The sequence below is a fragment of the Camelus ferus genome, chromosome 2 (genome assembly GCF_009834535.1).
Source record: "Camelus ferus isolate YT-003-E chromosome 2, BCGSAC_Cfer_1.0, whole genome shotgun sequence".
Taxonomy (NCBI): Eukaryota; Metazoa; Chordata; class Mammalia; order Artiodactyla; family Camelidae; genus Camelus; species Camelus ferus.
Window position 1 is genome coordinate 108487577 of NC_045697.1, and position 19191 is coordinate 108506767.

Here is a 19191-nt window from a genome sequence, read left to right on the forward strand (position 1 = left end):
TTATGAAAAATCAAGCAGTTTCAAGACTGCCAGGTAGAATGACAACTTCCGGATCAATCCGCGGCGTCAGTGTGAACAGGAGTGACCGCTCTGGGCTACACCCTGTTGACCCTAAAGCAGGCGGGGCCGCTGGCCGGCACTTTACCGCCTGATGAGATTTTTGCCTCGTGCTTATTAGCCTTGCGGTCTTTCTGTCTTTTCCTCTAACCGGTCGCTTCTCTCTTAAGTTCTTGTGCTTGTAACAGGCTGTGGCCTAATAAACCAAACCACCAAAGGCACTGCGACGGTCTCCAGGGCAGCGCTTCTCCGAGCTGTGCCCGTGACCAGCCCGGTGAGCTCCCTTACACGCAGGCTCCTGCGTCCTCGTCCCTGACGTTCTGATTTAGCAGCTTTAGGGGAGGCGAGGCCCCGGAACCGCTGCCCTAGGAGTGAAGAACACGGACTCGGGATTGCATCCGTATTTAAGTTTTCGATGTTCACCTCTGGCCTGGAGAGTTGGGATTCCTGGAGACAGCTGGGGGTCGGGGGAAACCGCTATTTGAGAGGCTACCTAATTTGAATAACTGAACTTCAGTTTTTTCCCACTTAATTTATAAAAGACTAGATTGATTTAATACAACGGTGACAAAAGAGCCGGGAAGTACCACAAAAATGCCTTTTTCCCTTCAAAGCCTTGCTTTAGTCTGTCAAAACGCTCGGCTTCTTCCTTCTTACAGGGCACGAGTCCTGGTGCTCGGCTGGTTATCTGACTTCTGACAAACACCCAACCCGCGCGGGCCGCCGTCTTGCCCTCCTCTTTAAAGTGGAGATAACAGTGCGTGCTTCTCAGGGGCGGTGGGAGCTTCAGAGAGAATGCATAGAAAGTTCCTGGTAAGTACTTGGTATGTGGTCAAATTGGAAAAATTAATTTTTTTTTATCAGAATTCTAGTTGTAACTTCCACAAAAGCTTGATAGCTCGCTGAGGGACCAGATTTCATAGGTAACACAACCCGACGGGAACAGGGGAAGCCCAGTGCGGTGTTTCCCTCTGGACAGCCTGTGAGATAAACGCAGTTTGCATTTTCAGCTCACTGTTCTCACTTCAGCTGCAGGAAACAGGCCTGGAAGCATCGATTTCTATGCCACACTACAGGGGATGCAAAGGAACCAGGGCTTTGCTCTTTTAAATGTCAGAGACAAACCCTAAATATTTATAACGAAGTGTTATCACCTCAGTGGAAGAAACAGGCATACTAACATGAAAAAACACATTTTATTGCACTTAAGTTATAAGAAAATAAAATTTCTAAGTGAATCAAACCATAGACACAATCCCTTTAAAGGTTGTTTTCCTCCATCATGTCAGGTTGTTACATAACTAAAATTAACCAAGTTGAATCTGATTGTTTTAAATCAGACTATAAATAAAACAAACAAAAAAAATAAACAGGAGGAGGAAAAAAAAAGATCACCTACGATACAGTGTTAAACCACTTTCACAGTTCAGCTTGAGTTGTGGCTCTTGGAGAATGAGGCAAACCATTTGACTTTTTCATTCATTTCGCTTGTTTGCATGTGACGCCTTTACTACAAAAACTGGATCGTTTCTGCTTTGTCAGTTACTCAGAGCAATAAAACTGTAACAGTTGTTTTCCCAAATACTGTAAAACACTAAGACTGACCAGCAACTTTAATTTTGTGTTTTATGGATTTTTAAAATATTTTGTCAGTTTTCTGATGTACGTTCATCCATTCACCACAGCCCTCAAAAAGAAAGGTCTCTCCGCAGAACAGGCGGCAACAGCTCTGTTCCAAGGAATGTGTTTTAATTTTTGCCCAGATAAAAGAAAATAAGCTTTGCACACACTCTCAATTCTTTACTTGCAGGCAAACTTCACTCTTTATTTTCTGAAACTCTCCCATTCTCAGCCTCTTAGAGGCACAGATGGTTCAAGTTTCAGTGGCAAAAAGTCTTTTTTTTTTTCCGTAACCAAACTAGAGCAAATTTGGAATTCAGTCTGGGACTAAAACGTCACAGCAGAAAAAAAATAAAAAAAAATAATTTGCTTTTTTTTTTTTCTTTCTTTCATTTAGCAGCATAAATAAGTTTGGCCACTGGGAGTACAGTACAGGGGTGGGACAACGATCCCAGATGTGAAGACCTACTTCTAGCACCAGCATCAAGAATTACATCCATCTCGGGACTCACAGAACCCAGGACAACTTGCCACCTTTGAGCAACGTATGCACTGAAGAGTGTATGTGGAAGCGACAGTAATAGATTAACAGAGACTAATACTGTGATTGATTGACATTGGCAATGGTTGGCAAAAAAAAAAAAAAAAAAAAAAGCTTTTCATGATAACTGTACAAAAACAATTCACAGTAATTGTTACTTTTTCAGCTTTTCCACTCCAGAAAAATGACTTTTTGTTGCAGATGCTCTCTGATTAGAAAGTCAGCGGGTACTGTTTGGACGTTACTGCAGCTTCCTTCCAGGTCTCAGTGGTAAAAGAACAGGCGAGTGGAATCTGGAAGGACGCTCCAGCGTGGACACTGCCCGGCGACCACTGGAGAAGAAAATAAAAGAAATAATTGCACCTGGTTTGATTTATAAAGTCTCCTTCTGCAAAGCTGCCCTCCGTCAAAGTGGAGCCCCTTCCGTGACGACGGCGGTGCCTCTCCTGTCAGCTGCGGTTTGTCCTCTCTTCCTTCTGAGTCCGTAGGTCTTTTCACTCTGTTGCCCCAAGCCAACATCCTGCACCACTGAGAACAAGGGATTTTTTTTTTCTTTTTCTTTTCTTTTTTCTTTTTTTTTTTTCTTTTGCAGGGGGAAGGGCTGGGGGTACGTCGTCTGCACGTCCGGACGGGCCATCTTTCCCGCTCCTCACTTCATGTCCACATCAAAGTCCAGCACCAGCAGCTTGGTTTCCTCCGTCCCATTGCGACTCCCGACTGCACACACTAGCTTTGTGTTTGAGGCTCTGATCCGCCACACGACTCCCCCGCTCCCCCCACTCTCCAATGTGACTAGGTTGCGAATAAATTCACCCGTTTTCAAGTCCCAGAGTTTTACAGTTCCGTCATCTGAGCTGGTAATGACAAAGTTCTTGTTGAACTGTAAACAGGTCACAGCACTCTGATGCTTGTTGGGACCTAGGCCAAACCAAAGGAATTTAATTACTGGCTAGAAACCACGGCTATGGGTTAGTGACATTGTACTTTGCAGGCTTCTACATTGGAACACACAATAAATGAAATATTTAAAATGCTGCACATTTAGAAACCACGTTCTGAGTATTTTGGGATCTGCGGGGATGTAAGAAAATCTGGTAGCTATTTGTAACTGAAACATTCATTTTTGAGGGTTCTGTCTTCCAGGAAGTGTGGTTTAGCTACCAGGCCCACATTCTGTTTTCTGGCTGTGTGACTGAGCACTTTTCTTGGTGGTGATGTAGAGAGTCCAGTTTCATGTGTTCTGCTCATGGACAAGTGAGCATAAGAGATCTATGACCCTACTGCTTTGGACTGATTAGTCAGAGGCTGAATGGACACTATTCCAAAACACTAAGTGACACAGTCAAGGAGTAAAAAGACTGCAATACAGCCCACCAGATGGCCTGACTGAAAACAACCCGCTTTCTAAGGGCTATGACCAATAAAAAGAAGTCAGTCATGATACAAGCAGTTAACACTGCTGTGCCTCAATTGACTTCAGTGGCTTTCATGTGTTTCTTCCTCTAGTTTATTAGTGGGCACTGTTCCTCCTTCCCATCCTAGTTAAGCAGATGGTTAAGGGTTGAAGTTGAGGCCAAAGCAATTTTCTATCAGATGAGAGATGCCTTTTGTTTTTGTTCTTTTTTTTTTTTTCAGTAAGGCAGCACTTTAATTTCTTTAATTTAAAATTGGACTATAAATTCAAAATTAAATGATCACTCAAAAAATAAAATGAGTGTGCTGCTTCTGTAATACAGCCAAGATCTCTCTTCACATTGTTCTTTAAGGTTAGGGAGAGCTAACTGGACATGCAGGAAGTGATTAAACAATTTCGTATTAAAAACACAATTTAAAACACTTTCTCAGGGGTCACCTAGTTCTGTCAAGTCCGAGTGAAAACGCTCATAAACTTGCCCAAAAGAAGCACTTGCATTTCGTAGGAGGTTAATTCTTTTCGTGACCCACAAGCTCCACATTCCTCTTTTGACCCACAATCTCACTTTTAAGGAACACGACTAAAGGTGGGTAGCCAATATTTACCTTGCAATGTTTGTAAACACTGTCCTGTTTTGATATCCCAGATTTTAACTGTCGAATCTGCATTCCCAGAGACAAGAATATTGTCTTTGAGTTCCATTCCACTTGTTAACGACTGGTGTCCTGTTAACGTGTGAATGCAATTCCCTGTCTCCACATCCCAAACGCGGATTGATGTATCAAGAGATCCACTCACCACATGGATGCCATCAAACTACAACAGACACAGTTTGTTAGACCAGAAGTGTAGATATTCTTGATGTTATTTCTCCCTAATCCTAAAGGGAGAGGGAGCGCAGCATGAGAAACGGGTCACGACAGGCACAGAACGAGGTGCTGGGAGAAAGCGTGTGCTGACAAGCAACTCTACACTCATGTTCTCGGGAGCTTTTATCAGAAATGCTAATTTTTTATGGCCAGTGGCTTCAAACTAGATGCAGAAACAATTTAAAAAAAAACACCTGCAATGAATATATTATTTTCAGATCAGGCCCCATAGGCTACATGTGAATGATCTGATACAGACTGCCATTTGAGGTTTACTTCACCACTGATGTGGTCTGTGATAAAGAGGGTGCTTGTCAACTCCTAGAGCATGAAAAGGGCTAGACATAACTTTTATGATGTTTAAAAGTAAGTCCCATTAAAAACTGTATATAAAATAAAAATTTCATTTACAAGAACCTAATGCTATTTAGGAAATGTGCCAACAGATCATTATACCTGGAAATAGCTGAAGTGGCATTTTGATAACAAAGCAAACTGTAACTAGCACCTCTTCTCCAGCTTTCCAGCTACACCGAAGTCAATAAATATCCATCAATTCCCAGATCTGTCATAATGCCGCTACCTCTTTTCTCAATCTAATGGTTTATTTAAATGAGATCATTATATGCATTAATGTTCTGAACATACTGCAAAACACAAAAACAACTGCAGCCAATTGCCCTCTCCTCCGAATATCAGACACCTTTGCTGTATGTCGGTACTTCATGACAGACACTGTTCTATCCGTTAAGACACCAATACCCCAAACACAGAACTGTGAGCACTGGGACTATGTACTAATTTGCTGATCACTAATAGGCAGTAACTGGTACCAACTATATAAATAACAGGAAATACAACTGACCCTTGAACAACATGGGTTTGAACGGTGAGGGTCCACACTTACACTTCATTTCCTTCACTAAGGAAAGAAAGTCCAAGGTTGGCTGGATTCTTGGATGTGAAACTGCAGACAGCGAGGGCCGACTGTAAAGTTAGGTGAGGATTTTCAGCTGAAGTAGGTGGGGCTTGGGGCCCTTGACTCCTTTGTTGTTCAAGGGTCAGCTGTATTTTTTGAATTGAAAACGCTGTCTTTCAGGAAAGGAAACAAGACCCATTTTCTAAACCTGCTATTAATGTAGTTATTTATGTCAAAATATGGCAATCTATTCAAAGGTATCAGGTTCAAATGAAAACCAACCAACCAAGGGTCAGTTTGGTCAGATTTACTTCTTTGTGGCTACAAACCAGCAGCCCTGTGCGGCCGAGCAGCTCTGTGCAGAAAGCTCCACGCCCCACTTTGAAGGGGCCAGAATCACAATTACATGGTCCATCAACCTTCAGCTATCAAGGCAAAGGGGGAGCTTTTGGCCAATTACTTCTCTGCTGAGGAGTTTTTTTAAAATCCAGGTTATTCTCCTATGAGACTATCTACCTGCTAACTGATACAGCAAAATTTAGGGCTCCTGAGTCTCAGGTTCCCAGACACATATTTGCATTTTAGAGGGATGTCAATCACCAAAAAATTGAAACAAATCATTTAGATAATTTCAAAACTTATGCATTCTTCATGCCAATTTTAAAGTATATGTAAACAGCAGAATAATTTGATTTGTCTTTTTTGGACTGTATCGGATCAGCAATTGACAGTGATCGTCTGAGGAAGACAGTCCTCTGGCTCATCAGCCGAGCCCCCTAAGGAGCCACGGAGACCGACCTCTTACCTGTAAGGAGTAGACTCTGTTAGTGTGCCCCTGCAGCGTGTGCAGACAGGTCTCCGTCTCTGGGTCCCACACCTTTACCATGAAGTCATACGCTCCACTCACGACCCTCCTGCCATCATACTGAACACAGCGGACCGCGGCTACGTGACCCATCAAAACATGTAAACACTGGCCTGTCTCAATATCCCAAACCCTAAGAGTGGCATCTCGAGAACCGCTAACAACCCTGTGGTGGGGGGGAACAGAAAAAAAGTGCATGAGAATTTTAACAACATGAGAAAACATGATATATACAGTCAGTGGTCAAATACAATTTTTTTTTCCTTTTCTTAAGCAGGAATGCCTGTTTTCAAAAGAAATACATAATATGTAAAACCTTGTTATATAAATATACAAAGTGAGTTACTCCGACTGGATTAGGAAGCTGGAAAGCCTACAATTCTGCCTGTTTGCTTCCCCCGCCTAGAAGGGGTCCAGGAGCACCCAAGTTTTCAGCTTGAAAACTACTGGATTTTAATTAGAAAAGATGAAGATAAAGAAGAGGTTCAAGCAGCAGGAGCAGCTCTAAATAAATACAGTAAGATTGATTTTAGAAATAAAATGCTAATGTGGGCAATGTGTATAAAAATGTTAACAGACGGTAGTATTTTGAAAAATTTAAATTTTCTTCTTTCTCTCATTTCCCCAAATTTTAATTATGAACATATACTTCGTGACTAGGGAGAAAATTCAATAAAGGTTTTCAACAAAACAAATCAGAATTTGGAATTTAAACAGCTAAAAATCTCCACTTATACCATGCCTTCCGGTAAAATGAACCAGTTTTAAATATGTCTTCAAACAAAGGCTGCTTAAGTTTGTATTTACAAATATTCAATAGGCTATTGGGGCATTAAGATATACAGATTTTAGAAGACACACATGTAGGGGAAACAGAAATCCCTTACAAATTTGGCTCAACGTTATTCAAGTGAAACTCTTCTGAAGACTGGAGTGACACAAACACTAAAATCAGCTTTGAATTACAAAGGAGAGCTGGAAACTCGGGTATCTTTATGTCATTCCTAAGAGATAAAGAAAGGCCAGAGTTTTTACACCTGGAAAAGTAGAAAATGAAAGCATTGAGAGATTTAAGTCAGAACATACTGGAAACTTAAATGCAAGGTCTCCTGATACTAATTCCCCAAATTTTAATAGTAGGGCACACTGTTCAAAGCAGATACAAATTACAAGTGAGAAGGTACTTTTCTCCACATAATCTAGAGTGAAATCTGCCTAATGTAACGGTCCTTAATGAAAGAAGATGCTATGGGCAGAACTGACGGTTAAGTCTGGAGCAGATTCCCTCTAAGGACCCTTCCGAGAGACCTTTCCTGATAAACGAGGCAGAAATCACACTGTTTAACGGGGGCCACGGAGACACGCCGGGGGACGACAGGAAGGACTTTAACAGGAAGGCTTAGTAGGAGGAGGTAAAAGCAACAGAAAAGGAGCTGAGAAGAAATGGCAAGCAGTCTGGTTTGGCTGAAACTATTTTGAAAACTGGATCGAAGGTTTCTTCCTTATCTGGTAAGCAACAGAAGGCTCTCCGAGGGCAGAAGCACTATCATCATGGAGGTGTCCCGCCAACTGTGTGAAAGGCGAGCATGTCTGAAGGCGATGTCAACAGTTCAGGTGACAGGTAACGAGAGAACAGGTCACAGCCCAGACACAGGGGCCATGATGGAGTGGGGGCAGGGTGCGCGACTAGGTAAACAGATTCAGAGGCTTGAAGCCTGAATAACTGAATTTGTCCCCCTACCAGTAACATATCCAAAAAAATTTTTTTGAGGATGGTGAGTCATCAAAGATGTAGAACAATAAAGTAAGGCACTATTCAAGATTAGAGAATGGAAAGTTTCAAGGTGGAAGCCAATAACGGTTAAATGAGGAAGGAAATTTGAAGACAACTGCCCAATTTTAAGGCAATACACTACCACTTTCCTCGTATAAAAACATCTGAAGTTGAATAATTAAAGTCTAGTTTAAGAGCACATTATCACTATCTCTCTATCAGACACAGTAAGTACTGTACAACCGAACTCTACACAAAAGGGCCCAAATTCACAGGTCACAGAGGAGGAATCCCCACCCACAACCGGCCCTGCCCTCACCTCTTCTCATGGAGATGCATGCAGCGCACAGTGGAGGTGTGCCCGTACAAGGTGTGTATGCACTCCCCAGTCTCCGCGTTCCACACTTTGAGAGTCCGGTCTGTAGACCCACTAATGATGATATTGTCCCTCATCTGTGATGACCATACTCCACCTGTGTGTCCCACTAATGTCCTCAGACACTGGAAAAACACTTAAGATGATTACTTTCGGGTAGAAAGAAAAACAATTTAAATAACATTTCAGTAGTTCATTAAAATTTGCAGTGAAGCTATTTACTCAATTTATATGTTTGGCATATTTGAAAATAATTTCTCATATCAATATGACACGACCCCATCACTGTTCACTACTTTGTTTATCCAGTAGTATTACACATATCATATACACACAGTTGAGGAACACGTATGTGGAAAGGAAACCTTTCTCACTGAAGTATGATAGCTCCAGCCTGGCCTCTTTGATAAAATGATACTAAAATTGCAACTTGGTTTCCTCCATGGGAATGGATGCAATGAAAGCAGGCCAACAGCGTAGGGTGTGGCTACATACCACATTTCATCTGAATCTGCCCCAAGGCAGTAGTTAGGAGCCAGGCAAGGTACTTCTAGACAAGTAAAGACAGACATTAAAACCCTGAAATAAATCCAAAACTAATATTACACTATGGAAATATGAAGCTGCTTTAAAAAATTTTAACATCTGACTTGGAATATTTAGAAGATTCTTGCCTGAGTCAACATGCTATAAGACATTTTAAAAGAGATTTCGCGCTCCCCCCCCAACCACTTTCTTCTATTATTTTTTAGGTGATCAATTACTTAACTCAAAATATTTTCCACTGGACAGATAAAAATAGGTATTCAGCAGAGAACCATTAAAGTATAACATTGTATGCAGTGAAATTGATCGCCTGACTGCTTTTTTCCTTCAAACTCCTATTTAACTAACTAGTCTGCTTAACTTCTCTTACAAGGTTTGAGATTAAGTCAAAATTAACATGATTGATTTAACTTCTAACCTACAGGTAGGTTATCAACAAAGTAGTTTACAAGGGCAAAAAAAAAAAAAATCCCTCAATCATATTTTTGAAAAAGATTAAAAAGGAATGAGATATAACTAAGACAGTTAATAAAAGTGAGAAAAATTAAGCAAAAAAAAAAAAAAAAAAAGCACATCTGTAAAATCTTAAAATTAGCCAAGTCACAAAGACAGACAAACTACTTAAACAGGGAAGGAACTAATGACATCCCTATCACGAGAAACACCATTTTCATGCCAAGGGAAAATCTAAATTAGAAGCTCTGATATTTGCTATCAAAATAAGCGAGGGTCAAAAATGAATCCGTGCTCTCCTTTCACTGGTTGGTCCTTGCAAAGATACACACAACATGGGTGTGAACTGGGGAAGTGCAGAAAGGAGTGAACTCACTTTGCCTGTGACGGCTGACCAGACTTTCAGAGTGTTGTCGTCAGAACCACTGACTATTCGGTTCCCACAGAACTGTAAGCATGTGATCACATGATCATCGTGTCCTTTCAGCACCTACGACACAGACGAACAGATTAGAAATATGTTATTAAAATATGTTTTTGTAAATACTGGTGAAAAGAAAAATGAGGCCATCAATAGCAACAGTAATCTGTAGTCTATTTCTAGAACCAAAATGTATATAAAATATGAAGCATCCTTCCTGGCAGATGAATCAATATTAAACGTTCTGTTTCCACATTCTATTATTTATACTGGAGACATCAACTTCTAAAGTTTTACTCAGTCAAGACCTCATGAAGATGGTCTAAACACAAATGTATTTTATAATCATCTATTTTATCTGTTCAAACCAGAAGAATATGCACTTAAGTTGTATAATTTCGACACACAAAAGCAAAAGTACCTACTAACTAGAAAGACAATAACTATCAACTTTTTCAGCTTAAAACAAACAAAAAAGCCTGTCATAACACATACATATCGGGGGGTGGGTATAGCTCAGTGATAGAGTGCGTGCTTAGTGTGCATAAGGTCCCTGGCTGAGATCCCCAGTATCCCCATTAAGAAAGAAAAAAAAAACACATATGAATACAAAGTATCTCCTCAAGTTGCTTTTTTCCAGTTGAAAAAATTTAGCTAAGAATTTCAGGCTTATTTGCTATTCTTTACATACTTAAAATGTTATAAGACAGAAAATCAGAATTATGCTTAAATTTATAAAATTAAAACACACAAAAGCCACCACCGAAAACCCCCCAAACGTGGGCACTCCTGAAAAGATCATGTTTGGATTTTGTGGTCAGAGAGGGAACAATTTCTTGGGTAGTATGGCATATGACCCAAAATTCAACAGGATATTCAGAAATTTTCATTGACATGTAATAGATAGAACAACATGCCATTCAATGCATCTTTTATTCAAGTACAGTCAGTCTTCAGACTAGAGAAATTAGCAAAGAGGATATTGTCAGTTACATTTTCAGTTATTTTAAAATATATTGTTTTCCTTCTGTAGAAGAGAGGCTGTCAAGTTACACTGCTTGCCAAGATGTGAAAGAACACACTGTGTCCGAACACTGATCATGGGCTGTCACACCACGCAGGAGTTCAGTTACCTTAGGAGACTTGAGTTCTCCTCGCCTCCAGTTAGTATCAATCCTGTGCTGCCTGATGTATGCACTTTTCCATGGACTGTGTATGAAACCTGGTTTTATTACTTTTCTTCTCTTGATGTGCAATGGTTCATCAATACCTAAAATTTTTAAAAAAGAATAATTGCCTTCACCAATAATACAAATTACACATTTTATAATGTAGATACATTCTCCCCTATGCTCAAAATCACTGAAGGGCAGGACACCGCCTAATTTCTAACAGCTATTATAAAACAATAATGTAAAGTTTGCATTCTGTAAGGCATGTTTTATGTTGACTATTTCATGTCTTTCTCAAAGTAATTCTATGAAATGTTGGTGAGGGTGTATAGAAATCAGAACACTTGTACAATGCTGGTGGGAATATAAAATGATGCTGCTGCTATGGAAACAGTATGGCGTTTCCTCAAAATAAACTAAACATAGAATTACCATATGATCCAGCAATTCCACTTCTGGACATACACCCAAAAGAACTGAAAGCAGGGACTTGAACAGATATTTGTGTACCTATGTTCACAGCAGCATTATTTATAACAGCCAAGAGATGGAAGCAACCCAAGTGTCCATAAATGGATAAAAAAATGTGGTATATACAGACAATGGAATGTTAGACTTTAAAAAGGAAGAAATTCTGACACATGCTACCACTTGGATGAACCTTGCAGACATTATGCTAAGTGAAGTAAGACAGTCACAAAAAGACAAATACCGAATGATCCCACTTACATGAGCTACCTAAAAAAGTCAAATTTATAGAGACAGAAAACAAAATGTTAGTTGCCAGGGCTGGCAGGGAGGAGAAATAAGGAGTTATTGTTAAATGGGTATAGAGATTCAGCTGGGGAAGATGATAAAGTTCTGGAGATGGATGGTGGTGACAGTTGTGCAACAATGTGAATGTACTTAATGCCACCAACTGTAAACTTAAAAATGGTTAAAGTGATACATTCTTTGTTACGTATAAATCATCACAATTTTTAAAAAAGTCATTAAAATAAAGATTCTCTGAGAGAAGGCAGGAATAATTACTTCCACTTTATGTATGCTTGAGAAGAGAAGGTTTTCCTGATTAGTCCAAGCCACAGACAGGGCAGAGGCAGGATTAGAAACCAAGTACCTGGGATCTTTGCCTCTGAGCTTTAGTAACCATCAGTGGTCCCCACTAACCATAACCTCCACAAAGGGGAGGACAACATACAGCATATCTGTCTTATGCTCTGATTCTTTCTCAAAAATTCTGTTTGTCAAAGGCAAATAATATTTTTTCAAAAATAATACTTTTCTAGATGCCTGCTGGAAAAGAAAATGTCCTTTCTTAAATTCACATGTTTGATACCTACTCCTTTACTAAGAAAGGGGATTTTTTAAACAGTCTCAGAAGACAAGCTCCATGGGGGGACGAAAATGGAAATTCACTACTATATCCCCAGAATTTAAGAATATCCAGCACATGAGAGGTGTTCAACAAATATTTGTGGAAGAAATGAATAGAATGTAAATATTTCAGTTCTTAATTGCCAGTGAAATTCTGGGGTTCTCTTTAAATCATCTTCATCTTGACCTTCTCATTGTTTATAAATTCCACTGGAGACCGGGAAGCAAATCAGATATATTTACTATTAGCTACATACAGTGCTCTTTATTAAAGGGCTTAGAGGCAGGATTCGGCTCATTTGAACATGTGGAATACCCTGTGGATTTTATATAAGTAAGTGAATGTAAATGAAGATGCATTCTTAATTCTTTCATAAGTTCTTTTTTTATTTATCTGCCATTTTATTATTCTTGCACATCAAACTTCCTATTTTTTAATTTGTTTTCAGAATCATGTTGCTTTTTTGAGATACCAACATTTTCTCTCTGTGATTTTGAAACTTACCCTCTTCTTTGCATTTCTCTCTCCAGAGAAGGTTGTCTTCAGCCAAAATTCTCCAGTAGCGACACGTCTGAGCCGCTTGTAGCAGGTCTTTGGGTTCCAGGAATGACAGCACATAAAGTGCCAGCTATGGAAAGAAAAAGCAGAGTATATGCATACATCTTGTTTTAATTGTAAAAAATAGTTATCTCTATAGGATGAAGTAGTTGTAGATAAATGTAATATAATTCTACATTCTAGTTTCTAGAATTATGAAAGGCAGTACCTTGATATTCAGTTTTAACACATATATGCCAGACTTAAAACATCCTATTGATTTTTATGACCATCACTAACTCCTCACCTCTTCAAGGATACTTATTAAACCTCTCTGCCTCCTCTCTTGCCTTTGCTCTGTGAGCCTCAACTCAAGAATCCTATTATTTATTTATACATTTTTTACTTTATTAGTTGCTTTAAATTTTGTCTTTTTCTGTTCTCACTATAATTTAATTTCACTTAAGAAATGAGATTTCTATAGATTCTGTGTGACATGACTTCAGATTGCTTCGGACAGTTAGATATAATTAGTGGTTCTTTATCTTAGCAAAGTGTTTATATCACAACAATGAACTTTTCAAATATTTACACCCTTTGCTGTAAATGGCAAAAGGGAACAACTATTAAACCATTCTATAGACGTATAGACGTAATTGGGTTCTAATTCCTTAATATTGCTTATGGGGATTTTCTTGATGGGCCAGATAAGAGTTTTATTCTTGAGCCAGGTCTTTGATGCATCATTGATTTAAAAATTTTATTTCCAATATTTGCAAATCATCAATTTTTTTCCAGTGTGTAAAGTCAATTCAAATAAATGAAAGGAAAGAGAAGGAAAAGGGGAATGACAGCTTCTGATATGCTCATTCAATTAGCCTCACAAATCACATAAAAATTTAAATTATGATATTAGGACAGAATGATCTAAACAGAGTAATAAAGTTTAGTTTTCATATAGACTAAGTTACAAAGATTAAAAACAAACTATCATTAAAGGGCCTAGGGTCATATAGGGAGTAAAAGCATAACCTGAATTATTTTTTGATGCTAACTGGAATTACATGATATAAATTATGCTTTTCCAATGACTTTGTGTATATAGAGTTCATCATTAATCACATATTTATTGAGTACATTCTATACAGAAAGTACTTCCACCAGTGAGAATTCAATTTAATACTACTACTGATAAATGACAGTGAAAAGCTTTTTGTGGAATAATTATTTTTGGTCTATCAGAGAAGACCATTCAGCATCATACATAGAAACTGAGTTACTGAAAATAAAAAGCATAACAATATTCAAATATCTATATATATGTGGGTTCATACCTACATACACATATAGAAATAATACATATACATACATAACTCAACATTATATTTTTTAATGGATATTCCATAAGCCACTTAATTTTGAAATTATCAATCAATCAAAGCCTGCGCAAGTGTGCTTAGTGTCAGTAGGACAGTAAGGTGGTAACACCACACTACCTTCTTAACACCACCCTTAGTCTTCTATGTGAAATTGGTATTTAACGTAGAAATTATCAGGCACAAGGTTGTATTTGCAGAAAAGAGATGCTATTTAATGCCCAAGATATTTAGAATGGTCACATGAAAGTCTGTTTTTTGCTTTATATTTCCAGCTGAAGTAGAAATCAGGTAATTTACAGAAACATTCAATGGATCCTAAAGGCTAAGAAAGAAATCCAGAGTGGCTTAGATTTTGAAGGTTTATCCCAAAATCAACAGGTAAAATTTCCGTCATTGCTGGTAGTTAAGAGATCAGCTAGTCCAGTGCCAGCATGCATTAAAAATAAATATAAAGAAACACTCAAGTGCTGAAGAAAGTTGAAGTGCTAACTCCATAGGTAACTGGCACCCATTCCTTAAAAATAGCAAAGGCCTTAACTCAACCATGAACTTCAGCGTATAAATGTCTGTCTATTCCATCAAAACATCTCTGTAATATAGAAAATACACACAACAAAATAGAAAAATATGAACAAGAAAATCAGAACCAGGAAACACGTAAATCAGAAAAGGTGTAAACCGGAGAAAAAGTAGAACACAAATATGCTGACAACAATACCTGACGTGGGTTTTAATGAGGCTGCCAAGCAAAAGTACAACTGCGCTTAGTTACACAGCTCTCGGTGCGTATTACGGGGAAGTGCACCAGCTCCTCAGCGGAAACAAAGGTTTGCCATAGAGAGTTTCTTACAGGGGACAGAGAGTAGGTATTGTCTCAGACTACATCCTACAACACCACAGTAGGGGCTTATAGGTTTCTTGTAGCCAAATCAAATGGTCTAGCGACACTATTTCTATTCACTTGTCTTAAAGGTAAAAAATCTAAATTAGTAATTCTTCCTAAGGACTACTTCCACAAGACAGAAGCTCTTAAATTGAAAATTTACTTCAGATAATTATCTTTTCCTTGCCCAAATTTGTCATTTCAATGAGGGTTGCTATCTTTTGTTTTTCTCTATAACTTAATAAAAGACTACCATGTTATATTTAAAAAGTAGCTAATACTTTCCCAGAATTGGTGTATTTCAGTGGAATAAACTAATGAAAGAAAAAGAAAAAAGAATAAAGAACATGCTGGCTGATCCTATGTTAGGAATTTAGGTTTTCTCCTGGATCATGTGCATTATATGACTATGCTTTTCTCGGTATTTACTTAACAAATAAGGATAATGCTGTTTATCACAAGTCTCCCACGCGAGACTAGTGAGATTTTTGTCAAGTTTTTTGAGATTAATAAGTAAATATTGGTAAAGAGCTCAGATCTATTGGAAGGAACTATTGAAAAATTATTATAAGTCCATTTCCTGACATGAAGGTAATAACGTTTTAAATAATGAAAGTACTTAGTCTCCAGTAAGACGTTAGTGATCTTAAGGACTTAGATTCATATACTATTATCTCTTGAAATATAAAATAACGCATTTTTCAAAATAGAAAAATTTTTCCCTAGTAATTAAAAACAAAGGGAAACAGGTGACGTATTAAGTCAGGCTCACTCATTCTCCCATCTAGCCTCACTTCTTTCCGTTCAGGCAATCTTTAAAGGAACACTTAATCCACGAAAATCCTTACTGCATTTACCCTAGTTGTCAATAATTTGTGCTTAATTCTTAGATTCTTGAAAATAGTTTCACATTCTTCTGATTTTAAATCACATTTTTGTGTGTGTGTTAAGAAACCACTATGAAAATCCAAAGAAAGCAAAAGCAAAGGAAAACAAGAACCTCACAATCCTTAGAGATAAGAGGACAAACCAAACCAAGAGAAAGTCTGTATTTTAACAAAAATGCTACCTTCTAAAATGAGGAGGATTATCAAGGGAAACTATGAAGAATATATCAAAGGTGAATAAATTCACTCTCAGTCAAATACTTATGAATGTGTTTCCTATTATTAACGTCCTTCTGGAAGCAAAGAGAGCTTATGCCACTTTCATAAGCCAAATCTATTCAAAGGGTTCAGTTTCAGACTGAGCCAGCAAGAATAAATTTTTTTTCTGGGACAATGTCATTTTTAAAAATCACTCCAAAGAAGCTATTGCTTCTTTTTTCAGGAAAAAAAGATGTTTTTTCCACTTTGCTTTTTCCTGGAGTTATGCTGAGTTTCACCCACTAACCATGATGAAACCACTTTATTAATATCCAATATGAAATAATTATTACTGGGACTCTCTTTAATGCTCTTAGAATATTTAGAATGGTTATCTGAAAAAAATCAACTGCTGCTCTCTTCAAATTTGAAGTTTCAGGACCATCTGCATTTATATTTATACTTATGTGAATATAAATGGTATTTTATATTATCTTCTTAGCTGATCTATAATTAGTGGCATATACATAATTAGTGAAAATATAAATCACAGTAACACTGATTGCTTAATGTTATATTATTTGTTTGCTGGCAAAAATGAAACCATGAAGAATGAAACATCAATAAAAGAACTATACCTAAACTATGTCTCATTAAAACAGACAAGAATGCTCCTATGATTATAATTCATCTATGATAAAAAAACCCCAGATCTCTTATATAAAGATATTAAAACAAATGGGCATAAATAAAAGAAATGCTGTAAGAATGTAATTGGTATGGGAAATCTGATCATGTATATGTATGCATGTGTGAGTGATGGGGCGGGAAGGGGGTTGATTAGCAGAAAAAGATATACATGTGAAATTTCATATATTGCAAAAATAATTACATAATATAAGTAACAGAGAACTACAATCCAATAGAATCATAAAACTACCAGTCCTGAAGGAACCTAGGATAAATAAACAAAATAAGAAAAAAAATTGCTGTTTTAATAAAATCAGCATCTTAAAAAATCTACTACTATAATGAACATACCAAGACAACTAAAGGTTGGATTTCAAATAACCTGGGAAAAAGTTCTGGTAAAGAAACAATCAAATTAATGACTCTCAATAGCTTAGTGTCATACATGACTTATCTAGGGTGGAAAGAAGACACACAGTCCGTAAGTATACTTCAATCTGAAAATTACATTAAGTCCAGGCAGCTTATCATTTCCAGCCCTCTTTAATACTAATTAAGAGTGTTAAACTGACAATACTGAATACCATAATTAGCATGCAATGTCTAAAGGTGATAGCTGTTGATTTATATTCTCAAATAGCACCCAATGAAGAATATAATTGATAATCCTTACCTCTTTAGGGAGCAAGGAAATGAAGTCTCGTTGAAACTGGGGTTCTATCACTTGCATCATATGTTTTACTTGGGTTGGTTCACAACTATCAATAAGTTCATCTAAAGCAAGCAATTTCTCTGGTCCACTCCAGCTCTATCAAAGAGGAATTAGAAATTTTTATTATTTTAATAAGTGCCTCAAATTATAAGCTCATAAAGGAAAATCTACATCCACATAAAACATAAAAGGTGGCTGCTTGTAGTGACATTTTCTCCAGAAGGCACTGAAGTCATAATCGTTTAGTCTCATCAAGTTTATCAGCTACCTTTATTTTGTAAAAGCTTTAAAAAAGTCATGGTTTTGACTGGAAAATATTTTTGCCTTATATTATTCTAATTGTTATATGTTCACCTGCAACAAAGATACTGGTTGAGAAATCATAATTTTATTAAAACATCAGTTTGGGCAACTGAGTAAATAAGAGAATTTTGACAGATGATTTTCCTTCCTTTCTTTCTAGTAGGCATCAACCATAAAACTTAATAGTTTTAGTAAGGCACTCATCGGAAGGAGACTGGCAACATCAAGTAGAGAAAAATTAACAACTGGATAGATTGCACATCTGACAATATCTTCCAGAAACTAAGAGGATTTTAATTTGCTATGTGAAAATAATTTCAGATAAAAAAATGGTAAACAACAGAAAATGGTAGCTCTCTTAGTAGTAAAAATAGAATATAAACAAAGGCTGAAATAAAAGAGGGTAAGAAATAAAGTACACATTATGGAAAAACAAAAACACATATTATGCCTTGAAAATATGAGCTCCTTTAAACTATGTTAAGGAGATTGTTTTCATTAGTTTTCCCCCATGAGGAACACCTGCACAGAAATGCCATGATTCTTAAAAGGGAAAACCAAAAAGCCATGTGAATCATTTAAAATGTTAGGACCTCCCCTCACAATAATCAAGTAGAACATTTAAATAACCTTGAAACACTTAAACGAAAACACATCCTTGAGCAGGCTGATATAGTACCTTTGTGAATTATGATGTCCATTTTGGAAGTGGGTGAAGAGAGATAAGCAGGTAAGGTTTGGAGCTAGAAAGATCTGGATTTTGACTTTCCATTTCTTGCTCAAACTAGGAATCCGGATTTTGTAACATACAAATAACTGAAAACTGAGATATACTGAGGATACTGGAAGCTTTATTTAGAACACTTTTTAAAGTATTTCTTAAGATATTAACCCCTTCAGAACCTCAAGGAATCTCATCTCTTCTTTCCTATCATTAAAGTGTAGACTATGGTAATGCTATCAAACGTTTCAGTGGTACTTCCATAGTACTACAATGTAATAATGTCATAAACATTGTATCTTAGTCCTCATTTAATGAGGAGAATATCCCTGAGGAGATGTGAGGAGAATAACCCTGGAGAATATCCCCATTTTACCATCAAATATGAGGAAATAGAGGTTCTAATAAGCTGTGTTGTTTTCTTTAATTTTGATACATACACGAACCTAGAACATTCTCCTTGAGTACTCACTGTG

General features: G+C 37.5%; 1 protein-coding gene across 10 annotated transcripts in view; it reads right to left on the reverse strand.

Annotated features, from left to right (window-relative positions):
* Positions 1 to 1234: 1234 nt before the first annotated feature.
* Positions 1235 to 19191, reverse strand: part of FBXW7 (F-box and WD repeat domain containing 7) — a 198894-nt gene continuing 180937 nt past the window's right edge. For all 10 annotated transcript variants that reach the window (XM_032464917.1, XM_032464907.1, XM_032464890.1 and 7 more), the window contains 8 exons: positions 17653 to 17787; positions 12910 to 13033; positions 10989 to 11125; positions 9811 to 9924; positions 8379 to 8560; positions 6226 to 6451; positions 4238 to 4448; positions 1235 to 3136 (listed from right to left, as the gene is read on the reverse strand). In XM_032464917.1, the coding sequence (XP_032320808.1) occupies positions 2868 to 3136; positions 4238 to 4448; positions 6226 to 6451; positions 8379 to 8560; positions 9811 to 9924; positions 10989 to 11125; positions 12910 to 13033; positions 17653 to 17787 (1398 nt within the window). In that variant the 3' untranslated portion in view covers positions 1235 to 2867. The remainder of the gene's footprint in view (positions 3137 to 4237; positions 4449 to 6225; positions 6452 to 8378; positions 8561 to 9810; positions 9925 to 10988; positions 11126 to 12909; positions 13034 to 17652; positions 17788 to 19191) is intronic.